General features: G+C 55.9%; 1 protein-coding gene across 5 annotated transcripts in view; it reads right to left on the minus strand.

Moving 5' to 3' along the window:
- Window positions 1-13,864, minus strand: part of OSBP2 (oxysterol binding protein 2) — a 111,392-nt gene that overhangs the window by 29,959 nt on the left and 67,569 nt on the right. For all 5 annotated transcript variants that reach the window (XM_063173515.1, XM_063173514.1, XM_063173519.1 and 2 more), the window contains one exon: window positions 6,457-6,707. In XM_063173515.1, coding sequence (XP_063029585.1) covers window positions 6,457-6,707 — 251 coding nt within the window. The remainder of the gene's footprint in view (window positions 1-6,456; window positions 6,708-13,864) is intronic.

The raw sequence follows: 13,864 nt of genomic DNA on the forward strand, positions 1-13,864 counted from the left end.
ATGCCCCTCAGAGTCTCCAGGAGCCCAGTGGGGCTGCAGGGAGAGGCCAGAGGCTCCTTGAGCTACTGGCACACGACCAGGGCCACCCCAAAAGTGCTGCTGAGGCAAAGCACAGCCCTGGAGGGATCCACAGGGAGAAATCCTGCTGGGACTGCAGGGTGCAGCCTCTGGGACGCTGCTGGCTGTCCTGGAGGGACTTAAACTGACAGCCTGGGGGCCCTTTCCTGGAGGAGAGGCAGCACATGCTGTTGTTCACCTCACTCGGGCTCCAGCTCCGTGTTTGACACTCCTGGAAGCCCTCCTGGATGGAGGCCTCAAGGATGGAGGATGCTCTGTGCTGATGCCTCAGGTGCTGCTGCTCCAGGCAGGTTCGTTCCCATGAGAAAGGAAAAGCTGGGTGGGAAATGAGCCTGCCTCAAAGAGGGGGCTGGCACCCCTGCAGGACAGGCTGTGGTGGCCAGCAGCGCCTCTTGAGGGCAGGTGAGTCCTTTGTTCCTGGGACTGCCTGCTCCAGGGGGTCCATTCTCTCCAAATCCTGCTGGAGCAGCATCTCCCACCCAGCACTGCAACCCTGCTGGAGCAGCATCTCCCACCCAGCACCAAACCCTGCTGGAGCAGCATCTCCCACCCAGCACCAAATCCTAATGGAGCAGCATCTCCCACCCAGCACCAAACCCTGCTGGAGCAGCATCTCCCACCCAGCACCAAATCCTGCTGGAGCAGCATCTCCCACCCAGCACCAAATCCTGCTGGAGCAGCATCTCCCACCCAGCACCAAACCCTGCTGGAGCAGCATCTCCCACCCAGCACTGCAACCCTGCTGGAGCAGCATCTCCCACCCAGCACTGCAACCCTGCTGGAGCAGCATCTGCCACCCAGCACCAAACCCTGCTGGAGCAGCATCTCCCACCCAGCACCAAACCCTGCTGGAGCAGCATCTGCCACCCAGCACCAAACCCTGCTGGAGCAGCATCTCCCACCCAGCACCAAACCCTGCTGGAGCAGCATCTCCCACCCAGCACCAAACCCTGCTGGAGCAGCATCTCCCACCCAGCACCAAATCCTCGTGGAGCAGCATCTCCCACCCAGCACCAAACCCTGCTGGAGCAGCATCTCCCACCCAGCACCAAATCCTAATGGAGCAGCATCTCCCATCCAGCATCAAACCCTGCTGGAGCAGCATCTCCCACCCAGCACTGCACCCCTGCTCCTCTGACCCTTCCTTGTCTGGGCTGCACTGGCCTGGCAGAGCCTTCCTGCACCCCTGCTCCTCCAAAACCTCCAGGGAAAACACAAACTAACCCAGGAATGACACAGGCATCCCTCCTGCCCTGCTGCTCCCCACACTCTGCTCCTTGAGGAAGCACAAAGCTCCGCCGTAGCATCCCCGTTCCCATTAAAAACCTATTTCCATCACCACCCACAGCCCTGTGAGCTCTTCCTGACGCCCCAACTGGCTTCCTCAGTGCATCCACACATCCCTCCTGCCTGTCTCCTGCTGAGTGATGAGACAGAGCTTTCCCCACTCCTGGATGAGTCCACACAACTCAGCTCACTCTCCGGATCCTCTGGGCCTCTCATTCCGGTGATTGTTGCTCCTTATTTTCACACACCTCCCACTCCTCCCCCGTGGCAGATTGTGCAGGTTGTGCTCTGGCTCTCTGTGCCTGCTGCCCAGCCCTGCTGACACTGGGCTCCTGCATGCCTGGACTCTGCCTGCTGGGATTCCAGCAGGGAGCAGAGCCAACAGGAGCCTCACAGAGCTCTGGGCTTCAGTTTAGGCACTGCAACAGCCAGACTGAAACCCAGCACGTCTGAAATCCTCACCTGTGCCACAGCAGCCCAGCACATCCCACTGTGCCCAAAGCCTGCCCCATCACTGCCAGCACCACCTGGCCAGGTGATGCTCCCAGCCTCTGGGGAGGAGCACCCGGTGCTGGCTGTGGCAGCACCCAGAGCACAGAGGGAAGGTCACCTTCCCAGCAAAGCTCTTGCATTTCCATCTCTGTTTATTTATTTCCTGTGCTCGCTGCGCTCCCTGCGGCTCCGGGGCCATTTACATAATCGGATCAGAGGCAGCTGCACAGGAACCGCACGAGCCGCGCCGGCCGAGCTGCAGGGCCTTCCTCCAGGAGCACCCATTCCCTCCCTGCAGCACCCATTGCTGCCATGGAGCATCCATTCCCTCCCTGCAGCACCCATTGCTGCCCTGCAGCACCCATTCCTGCCCTGCAGCACCCATTCCTGCCCTGCAGCACCCATTCCTTCCCTGGAGCACCCATTCCTTCCCTGGAGCACCCATTCCTTCCCTGCAGCACCCATTCCTGCCCTGCAGCACCCATTCCTTCAATGGAGCACCCATTCCTTCCCAGGAGCACCCATTCCCGCCCTGCAGCACCCATTGCTGCCATGGAGCACCCATTCCTTCAATGGAGCACCCATTCCTGCCCTGGAGCACCCATTCCCTCCCTGCAGCACCCATTCCTTCAATGGAGCACCCATTCCTTCCCAGGAGCACCCATTGCTGCCCTGGAGCACCCATTCCCTCCCTGCAGCACCCATTCCTTCAATGGAGCACCCATTCCTTCCCAGGAGCACCCATTGCTGCCATGGAGCACCCATTCCCTCCCTGCAGCACCCATTGCTGCCCTGCAGCACCCATTGCTGCCCTGCAGCACCCATTCCTTCCCTGCAGCACCCATTCCTTCCCAGGAGCACCCATTCCTGCCCTGCAGCACCCATTCCTTCAATGGAGCACCCATTCCTGCCCTGCAGCACCCATTCCTGCCCTGGAGCATCTATCCCTTCCCCAGAGCTGCCAGCCCTTCCTCCCAGGAGCACCTGCCCCTCCCTGCAGCACCCATTCCTGCCCTGCAGCACCCATTCCCGCCCTGCAGCACCCATTCCCTCCCTGGAGCACCCATTCCTGCCCTGCAGCACCCATTCCTGCCCTGGAGCATCTATCCCTTCCCCAGAGCTGCCAGCCCTTCCTCCCAGGAGCACCTGCCCCTCCCTGCAGCACCCATTCCTGCCCTGCAGCACCCATTCCCGCCCTGCAGCACCCATTCCCTCCCTGGAGCACCCATTCCTGCCCTGCAGCACCCATTCCTGCCCTGCAGCACCCATTCCTGCCATGGAGCACCCATTCCCTCCCTGCAGCACCCATTCCTGCCCTGGAGCACCCATTCCTGCCCTGCAGCACCCATTCCTTCACTGGAGCACCCAATCCCTCCCTGCAGCATCCATTCCTTCCCTGCAGCACCCATTCCCTCCCTGCAGCACCCATTCCTGCCCTGCAGCACCCATTCCTTCCCTGGAGCATCTATCCCTTCTTCCCAGGAGCATCTTTCCCCTCCTTGGAGCACCCATCCCTTCCCTAGAGCTCCCAACCCTTCTTCCCAGGAGCACCCATTCCTTCACTGGAGCGCCCATTCCTTCACTGGAGCGCCCATTCCTTCACTGGAGCACCCATTCTTTCATTGGAGCACCCATTCCTTCTTCCCAGGAGCACCTTTCCCTTCCCTGGAGCACCCATCCCTTCATAGAAGCATCCAGCCCTTCCTCAGATTGCCCAGCCCTTCTTCCCTGGAGCACTCTTCTTTTTCCTGGAGCACCCCTTCCTTCCCAGAAGCATCCATTCCTTCCCTGGAGCACCCACCCCTCCCCAGAGCACCCATCCCTTCTTCCCAGGAGAACCAATCCCTTCCCTACAGCACCCATTCCTTCCCTGGAGCACCCATCCTTTCTTCCCCTAGCACTCCTCCCTTCCCCTAGCACTCATCCCTCCTTCCCTGGAACACTCAATCTCCCCCTGGAGCACCCAGCCCTCCCCAGAGCACCCATCCCTTCTCCCCAGGAGCTCCCACCCCTTCTGCTGACAGCCACAGCACCAAAGCTCACAGATCCAGAGCAGATCCACGGGGTTTGGTGCTGCTGCTCTGGACACAGAGCATCCACGTGCCAGCACCAGCCCAGTGCTGAGGCTGGGATCTCTCCAGGAAAAGCCTGGGGCAGGCAAGGACACTTTCATTTCTCCTGCAGGGAGCTCCTGGCCTGGCAAAAGCACCTTGGGCTGCCATGGGAGATGTGCTCGGGGATGGAGGTGGGATGAGCACGGTGTAGTTTTACCAGGAAGCTCCCCATGCTTCCCCAGAGTGATGTTTCATGTTCTACACAGAAGATTTTGGGATCTTTGCACTGCACAGAGTTCCCCCACCCCACCATGAGAGGCTCCTGGCAGCTCCAGAAGGCATCAGCCCATCCAAAAGGAGAAATCAAGGCACAGAAAGGGATCCATGCTGGGAAAGGTGACACTGTCTAGGAGCCACCAGTCCCTGTGATGGGGTCAGGCTGGTCCCCCTTTCACTGCCTGTCCCTCTCCTGCCTTTCCAAGCCAGCCCCTCAAAGTGTCCCCCTGGCCACAGCTCTGTCACCCCCTCCCAAAACACTCATATCAGCAGGGCTCTGGGAGAGCCACAACCTCCTCCTGGAGCTGCCCCTGCTCCCATCTGTCACAGACATCTTTTTGTGAAAATCCTTTCTTAGGATTTTTTCTCTTCTAAGAAGCTGAGGCTTCAGAAACAAAACGTAAACAATGGTTATCTGCTGCTGTGGAATGCAACAGATAGATCTGTGATTGGTCTCATGTGGATGTTTGAAATTAGTGACCACTCACGGCAGAGCTGGCTCTCTCTCTCTGTCTGAGCTACAGACCTTTGTTTTCATTCTTTTCCTTTTTTTTTTCTATTCTTAGCTGAGCTAGCCTTCTGAGATAAAGGCTTTTCTTTTTATTCTATTAGTATAGTTAATATATATATCATAAAATAATAAATCAGCCTTCTGAAATATGGAGTCACATCCTCATCTCTTCCCTCATCCTGAAAACCCCTGTGACCACTGTCACAGCCACCCTGCTCCCTCCAGCCCTGTCCCTCCCAGGGCATCCCCCCAGGATGCCCATCCAGAGCTGAAGCACCACAGGATGCTGTGAGAATGTGCCCTGCCACCCCCAAGCCCCTCTTACCTGCTTGGGATTTTGGATGAGCCCTACTCCTGCTGTTTTATCTCAGCACAATGGTTTGTGTGGAATTTCCCACCCTCCAGACAGCCTTGCTCAAGCTTTTATCACATTGCAAACACCACAACCTCCTCCTCCTCCTCCTCTTCCTCCTCCTCCTCTCTGGGCTGGACACAGCAAATACTGCTCTGCTCATCCCTTCCCAAAGGCTGCCTGAGAATCCTCTCTCTGGCAACTCCCTCTCTCTACCTCCCATTGCTGCTCTGCCTCCTGACAGCAAAGCTGGGCAGCACCAAGGGGCTGCTGGCACCTCCCACCACGCTGCCAGCCCCATTCCCAAAACTTGGACAAACTCTCCGTGGGGAAAGTGCTGCACAAGCCTCCCCAAACTGCTCAGAAACACAAAAGGGAACTCAGGAAGCCCTTTCCCCCTGTGGCTACAGAATCCTAGCAGTGGGAATGGGGAGGATGCTGAGACCATGGGGATCCAAGTACCCTCCAGCTCCTGCTGGGAATTACTGTTATTCTTTAAAGCCCACATCAAACAACACCCAACCTCTTTCTGCTCAGGGCTGGGACAGCACAGCGACAGCACTGCTCCATTCACAATCCCCTGAGCTCTGCCTTCATCCATTATTCCAGCCCGGTGAAGCTTTGGGACTGCTTTATTTTAATTTTCTTTAAATATTTTATTCAGTTTTGCTCTCTCTCACAGCTCCCTGGGGTAAACCAGGCTCCCCAGGAAGGGCTGTCTCACTGCCATGGAGGCAGAGCCACACTCCAAACACGAGCTGTCTCCAAAAAGCACCGAAAGCACCGTGAGGCTGCACAAGGCAGGAGCAGGGGAGGTGCCAGCACATCCTGACCTCTGAAACCCAGCTGGGAGAGCAGAGCCCAGCATGAGACCCCGAGGGGTTAAATCCCACTGAGACACTGAGGGGTTAAATCCCATAGAGACCCCGAGGGGTTAATCCCACTGGGACACTGAGGGGTTAAATCCCATAGAGACCCCGAGGGGTCAAATCCCACAGAGACCCCAAGAGGGTCAAATCCCACAGCCATGTGGGACTCCAGCAGCTTCATGGAAGCAAAGAGGATGTGAGGGATGTGGGATGTGGGTCTCAAGCTGCAGTGGGCGGTGGGCTCTGGAGTGCTGTGCCAGGCAGGATTTCCACCCAGGGAGCAGGAGAAAGCCCCTCAGCATTGCCAACACCCCCATGTCCCAGCTTTCCAGCAATGTTCCATGAGGCAGGCTGGAAGGATGCAGCATACCTGTGTCTCAGCGGGGTCCACACCCGTGCCCTCTTCCCAGCTGCATCTTCCCAACTTCCCATGCCCTCAGCGCGGTAACACGAGCCAAAGCACGGGGAGCAAACAGGGAGGGAGGGAGGATGGAGGAGGAGGAGGAGGAGGAGGAGGGGCAGAGCAGCAGCACTCACGTTGATCATAGCATTGGAGGTGATGCGGAAGAGCGTGGCGCGCTCGTTCACCGCCTTGATCTTCTCGCCGCTGTCGGCCGGCAGGCGCAGGTTCTCCAGCTCGCTGAGCGAGCGCTGCAGGGCCGCGCCGTGCTTGGCGATCAGCTCGTTGCAGGTGCTCAGGTCCTCCAGCTTACTCGACAGCGTCTTCAGGGGGCCGTGCAGCTCGCTCTTGTCTGACTGCGAGGCGGGCTCCTCGTCACCCGAGTCATCTGCACGGGGAGGGACGGGGAGAAAGAACAGCGTTCCCATGGCTACCCCCGGCCGCTGAGCCCCGCAGCGCCGCGGGCACGACCGGGACAGGGAGCGGGGACAGGGAGCGGGGACAGGGGACAGGGAGCGGGGACGGGGAGCAGGGACAGGGAGCGGGGACAAGGGAGCAGGGAGCGGGGACAGGGAGCGGGGACAAGGGAGCAGGGAGCGGGGACAGGGAGCGGGGACAGGGAGCAGGGACAGGGACAGGGAGCGGGGACAAGGGACAGGGAGCGGGGACAGGGAGCGGGGACAAGGAGCAGGGACAGGGACAGGGAGCAGGGACAGGGACAGGGAGCGGGGACAGGGAGCGGGGACAAGGGAGCAGGGACAGGGAGCAGGGACAAGGGACAGGGACAGGGAGCAGGGACAAGGGACAGGGAGCAGGGACAGGGAGCGGGGACAGGGAGCGGGGACAGGGAGCGGGGACAGGGAGCGGGGACAGGGAGCGGGGACAGGGGACAGGGAGCGGGGACAAGGGAGCAGGGACAGGGAGCGGGGACAAGGGAGCAGGGAGCAGGGACAAGGAGCAGGGATAAGGGACAGGGAGCAGGGACAGGGAGCAGGGACAGGGAGCAGGGACAGGGAGCAGGGACAAGGGAGCAGGGACAGGGAGCGGGGACAGGGAGCAGGGAGCGGGGACAGGGAGCAGGGACAGGGAGCAGGGACAAGGGACAGGGAGCAGGGACAAGGGACAGGGAGCAGGGACAGGGAGCAGGGACAGGGAGCAGGGACAGTGAGCAGGGACAAGGAGCAGGGACAGGGAGCAGGGACAAGGGACAGGGAGCAGGGACAGGGACCCGGGACCTCCTGCCAGCGCCAGGCTGGGGGTCGTGGCCACCACATCCCCCAGAGCACAGTGTGGCGGGAGTGGCACCCAGAGCCTGAGCAGACGCTGTCACCCAGACCTGGTTCAGGGATGGGTGCTGGTGAGGCAGAGCAGAAATTCTCCAGGGTAGAAATCTATTTTGATTTAGGTGAAATCCACATTTTTGAGTTGAGTCTGTGGTTGGAAAACATAGCTATTTAGCCTGACTGCAAAGCCTAGGCTCGGAGAAACTGCTTCAGTGAAGGACAGAGATAAGGGGGGAGACAGAGGGTGATAGAGAGAGACACAGAGGCTGCCGTGAGAGCAGTCAGAATTCCTGACCTAGGAATTCTTTCTGATAAAGAAGAACTAGCAGCAAATGTCACGCGAAATTCATAAAAATGATTATGTATGAACCTATTGTGAAATTGTATGCATATGTATCTGAGAAGGGGATAAAAAGGGACCTGAAGTTCCCAGAAGCACACATGTCATTTTAGGAGAACGATTCCCACATGTGTCCAGCACTGTAATAAACATACATACAATAAACACACCAGCTTTACAACTTTCACAAAACTTGTGGAGTTTTGATTCTGGGGTGGCACAGGAGGCGCCACACACCAAACCTGCCCTTCCCAGGCTCGCTGGGGTCGATCCACCCTGCACTGGCAGCTCTGCCAGCCCCACTCAGGGCAGAGTGAACAGGGCCACCCGAGGGAAGGTCACAGAGACACCAAGGGAAGTGACACTTTACCCAAAACTACCACCATGTCTTCAGAGGGCAGAAAACTTCACGATCAGCGCCTCAGCTACAGCAAAACATTCCTGTAACTCCAGAACACTCAAAAGCAGGAAACTAACCCAAATCCACTCAGTGGGGGTAACACAGCATTTCTGATCACCCCACAGCTCCCTCAGGAGCCGTGATCGGCCCCAAGAGGCAGCAGCACCCAAAGCAAACACGAAGAGAGAGAAGCAGGTCCTGGGCAGGGGCTGTGCCCCATCCTTATGCTCTGAAATTCAACTGAGGGTTTTCCAGGTGCTCCCAAAACCCACCGAGGCAGCAGAGCAGAGAGCTGCTCCTCTATCTCCCCTCCCTCAATCTTCTGTTTCTGGATTTCAGACAGATGGGCACCAGCAAAACCCAGCTAGAGCTGCTCTGCCAGGTCTGGGGGTGTTGGGGGAGTGAGAACATTCTCCAACCAACCCAGGGGATCTGAGGAGTGAGAACATTCTCCAAACAATTCAAGGGGATCTGAGGAGTGAGAACATTCTCCAACCAACCCAGGGGATCTGAGGAGTGAGAACATTCTCCAACCAATTCAAGGGATTTCAGGAGTGAGAACATTCTCCAAACAATCCAGGGGATCTGAGGAGTGAGAACATTCTCCAACCAATCCAGGGGATCTGAGGAGTGAGAACATTCTCCAAACAATTCAAGGGATTTCAGGAGTGAGAACATTCTCTAACTAATCCAGGGGATCTGAGGAGTGAGAACATTCCCCAAACAATCCAGGGGATCTGAGGAGTGAGAACACTCCCCAAACAATCCAGGGGATCTGAGGAGTGAGAACATTCCCCAAACAATCCAGGCACAGAGCTCAGGGAAGGCTCTGGTGTAGCAGGGAGCAGCACGTTCCCTCTCAGGCTGTGAGGGAAGAAGGAAACCCGTGATTCCCTGGCAGGTGGGTGTTTGGCTGCTATTCCTGGCTCATTGATGGGAGCTCTGCAAATGCTGTGGCGACAGGGAGAGGTGCTCAGGCACTGAATGCACAGTAAGGAAAGCAGAGGATGAGCACCCTTTGATAGCAAGGATCTGGATAAAAGTGACAGGAACATCAGCCTGGAGTGGCAGCAGGAGCAGAGCACAGCACAGGGTCACAGCAGGCTCGTGGTGAACCTCCCCAGAGTGGATGTGATGGGACAGGAGGCACAGCTCAGGGACAGCACTGATCCTCACAGCAGGACCAACCTCACTGCCCGAGGACAAAGGGAGAAATCCAAGGGAAACGGGGCATGGAGCAAACCCCAGGTGGCCCTATGAAGCACCGGGACAGCACCTCCCAGTGTCACCACCTGGTCCCTCTGCAGCCCAGCTGACAAACAGGAGCAGAGCTGCTGGAGCCAGAGAGGAAGCAGCCAGCAAGGAGAATCAGACACGCAGGGGAAAGCAGCTGAGAGCTCCCCAAGGGAGGTGAGTGCCAGCTGAGGGGCCGGGAGCTGGGCAGGGACAGCAGCAGAGGTTTGAAAACACCCCCAGAACCAGGGAAGTCTCCAGAACAGCTGGCAGGGAAACAGGAACAGGAACAGACAGGATTCCAAGGACTGGTGCTGGGAAGGATGAAAGTTTGACAAGAAAGTCTCACAGATATCTATGCTCAGCAGAAAAATTTGTAAATGTAGAGTCTGATGAAGGAATAGAGATGGAAGCAAGTTTTGATATAGAAGAAAAGAATTGCTGAGCCAGTCTCACTGGCTAACCAAGGAGGCAAAGGATGTGTTGGTTAGAAGGGGTTTTTATGACTTAGAGCAAAGGATAAACCCACCCCAAACAAGAAGATGTTTTTACCAAGCAGAAAGATAGCACAGGCAAACAAGTCAGCAAATGTGGCAAGTAGAAAAAAGGTCTCAGGATTTTCCACTGCAAGAAAACTGAAAAACAACTTCTAGCTTAAACTGCAATGTACTTTTAGTGACTGGAGAACAGTACCATGAATATGGTACTTACAGTAGTTATGATAGGCTATAGGTAAAAGTTAAGGTATAGATTGGTTCTGCTGTATTAAGATGCTCAGCAAAGAAAAGTAAATAGAGCAAAGAAAAGTAAATAATGCAATATAACCTAAACTAAGGGTCTCCAGGCCTGCCTACAGCTGGAGCTGACAGCTGTAGGCACAGCTCTGTCACCCACCACCCTGGGCTGCTGTGATATCTTGAATGGAATAAACTGCATTTTGGATACAATAAACTGCATTTTGGATACAATAAACTGCATTTTGGAGAGCCCCTGGAGCCCTGCATCCCTCACTATGGCTCTTGCACCCAGCAAGGAACACAGAGGCACCACAGCAATGGCACAGGCTCACACCACAGGCCAACTCCAAAAGGTCTGGCAAGAAAACCAAAGCCACTTTTCTACCAGTAGAGAAAATAACCAAAACCTCCTCCAAGTCCATCTTCTGACACAAAAGTTTCAAGCATTCCTATGGTGCCTTCCACACTGTGGCACACAATGGGTCTCCAGCAGGGTGGGCACATTCCCTTGGATATTGGATATTGGATATTGCCACTGCACCTGTCCTGACCATTTGGAATGCTCTGTCTTACCAAGGCCAGAGCATTCCTAACCCCAGACACCCACTGGGAGGGGGACACCAGGCTGCCCCTGCTGCTCTGAGCTCTTCCTGGGGCTTCCCAGGGCACTCTCTGGCCTCCTGCACACCTCTCCGTGCAGGTGAGAAACTCTGCTCTTCCCACAGCACCCTGTGCAGGCTGTGCCAGCTGCCTGCCCTCCTGAAGGCAGAACCTCTTCTCCACAGCTCTGCGATCTGATCACTAACCAGGCTGCACTTTAACAGCCAATTTATCAGAAAGTCCCATATTTTATAAAGCTCCCAGGAGCAGAAGCCAACCCAACCCCTTGGCTCAGCTGTCACTGCCAAGAGGAGGCTGAACATGGCAAAACCCACCTGTGAGGGACTCCAGGGGACAATCCGAATTTCCCAATTTTCTTTTTAGGAAAAATACCAAAAAATAAATCACAAAGACAATTTTATCTGCTTACAAGTCCTGCAAAACCTGTGCCAAGCAAGAGAAAGTTCCTCTCTGCCTATCTCCTGTCCCTTTAGTTTTCCCCCATCCTGCCTTTCACAAAATGCTGCCCCAAAGCCCTGGCCTCGTGGGCTGTCAGTGCCTGGGTGCAATCCCAGATCACAGCCTGGGATTTTCCACAGAATCACAGAATGCCCTGAGCTGGGAAGGACCCACAGGGATCACCCAGACCCCCAACAACCCCACCCTGTCCATCCCTGGCAGTGCTGCCCAAAGGCTCCTGGAGCTCTGGCAGCCTCGGGGCCGTGCCCATTCCCTGGGCAGTGCCAGCACGGGGATGGCAGAGCAGGGACAGGGGTGGGCTCTGCACTCTGCCAGGACATTATTTCCTGCCCATTGACCGAGGCTGTGGGAACAGTCCCTGCCCGAGTGCTCAGCTTGAGGCAGGAACACAGCGTGGCCCAATTTCTCAGCGCTGTGCAGAATTATATAAATGCCTCAAAGCCCAGGAAAAGAGGGAAGGAACCTGGGTCAGCCCAGTGATTGCTGTTCATTCCAGCTGAGCTGAACATCCCTCCCCAGCTCCTGCTGTCCCAGAGCTGCTGCTGTGGGAGGCTGGAATGCTGGAATGCAGCAGGACACCTCCTTCCTCCTCCTGCCTGGGCAACTGCAACCATAGAACCATGGAATGGTTTGGGCTGGGACCCTGAAGCTCACCTCATTCCATCTTCTTGATATGGTCAGGGACACCTTCCACTGGAGCAGGAACCAATTAATAATATATATAAATAATTATATATATATATATATATATATATATATATATATATATATAAAATAAAGAATTATATATATATATATATAATAAAGAATTATATATATATATATATATATATATATATATATATATATATATATATATATATATATATATATATATCAAGTGACATAATGTGTTGCAATTATCTCAAATCAAAGCATGGGAAGAGGGAAACCCAATGATGTCACAGCTCCAGTCAAATAAATCAGAGCAGCTGAAAGCAGGAATGATCACACAGAGCACCCAAACCTCCTCACTGCCATTCCCAAGGTGGAGCTCTGGCTCTGAAGGTGCTTCCATCTTTCTCCTGGGAGCTCCCAGCAAAGCTGACCAAACCCCAAACCCACAGAAACATGAATCCTTCTGTCTCCTGCAGCAAGCAGCAGCCACTCAGATCTGCACCAGCTTTGGAGCTGCAGCCCCAGATCCCAGTGGAGGAGCTCTGCTCCCACCAGGCCATCCCCAGCATCCCCCCAGCTGTACAGCAGGACAAACTGCCACGGGAATGCTGTGACACAGGACAGGGCTCTGGCATCCCCTCATTCCCCCCTCAAGGCTGCTCTCAGGGAAGCTGCTTTGAATCAAGGATCATTTAGGAAAAGACCTCCAAGACCATCATGTCCAACCTGTGACCAGCCTTTGCCCATGACACACCAAATCCTGTAGTTACAGCTGGAGATTATCTTATCACCAAGGGCGAGAGGAGAGAGCTGCAGAAAGATTTCAGTATTTCTCCTGTTGCTGACGAAGAAGGATTCAGTCAGGCAGAAAGGTGGAAGAGCAGGGAGCCTCTGCCTGGAGGTCTCTGCCTGGAGCCCAGCCAAACACCACAGCTTTGGGGATCCTGCCCTTATTGCAGCTTTTGGATCAGCTCAGACAGGGAAAAAATGATTTGGCTTTGCTAAGGCCTGGAAAACACCCTGAAGGTCAGGAAAGACCCACAGAGAGAGTCAATCCAGGGCTCCTCATGCCAGGATGGAGCACAGGGGATTTGCAGAAACCAAAGTGCAGTGGGCCCAGCAAGATCAGAGCACTGGGAATTCAACCTGAATGGGGGGACCCTAACAGCACCCACTGAGGGTCACAGAACCTCCTGGAGGCTGCAAAAACACAGATTCCTCAATAGCTGGGAGGATTTAGGAGAGGGAAGAGGGGGAGAAGGGAAACACAACTCGCACGGGGTGATGGTGAGGGACACCCAGCAGAATCCAACTGAAACATTTTCCAGCACAGCCCAGGAGGAGTTTTAGTGATGGCTTTGAAGAGATTCCAAACATGCAGGGAATGAGGAGGAACCAAACAGAGGAAGTGAGGACTGGCTGAGGTGGAGGAAGCTCAGGGGCTGGAGCGTGTGCAGGGCAGGGAACGGAGCTGGGAAGGGGCTGGAGCCCCAGGAGAGGCTGAGGGAGCTGGGCAGGGGCTCAGCCTGGAGCAAAGGAGGCTCAGGGGGCCCTTGTGGCTCTGCACAGCTCCTGACAGGAGGGGACAGCCGGGGGGGTCGGGCTGTGCTCCAGGGAACAGGGACAGGAGCAGAGGGAACGGCCTCAGCTGGGCCAGGGCAGGGGCAGGGGGGAGTTTGGGAACATTTATTTACTGAAAGGGTGGTCAGGGGGGCACAGCTGCCCAGGGCAGTGCTGGATCCCCTTCCTGGAGGGATTTAACAGCTGTGGGGATGTGGCACCTGGGGACAGGGATCAGTGGTGGCCTTGGCAGTG

Source organism: Melospiza melodia, chromosome 20 (assembly GCF_035770615.1).
Source record: "Melospiza melodia melodia isolate bMelMel2 chromosome 20, bMelMel2.pri, whole genome shotgun sequence".
NCBI classification, from domain to species: domain Eukaryota; kingdom Metazoa; phylum Chordata; class Aves; order Passeriformes; family Passerellidae; genus Melospiza; species Melospiza melodia.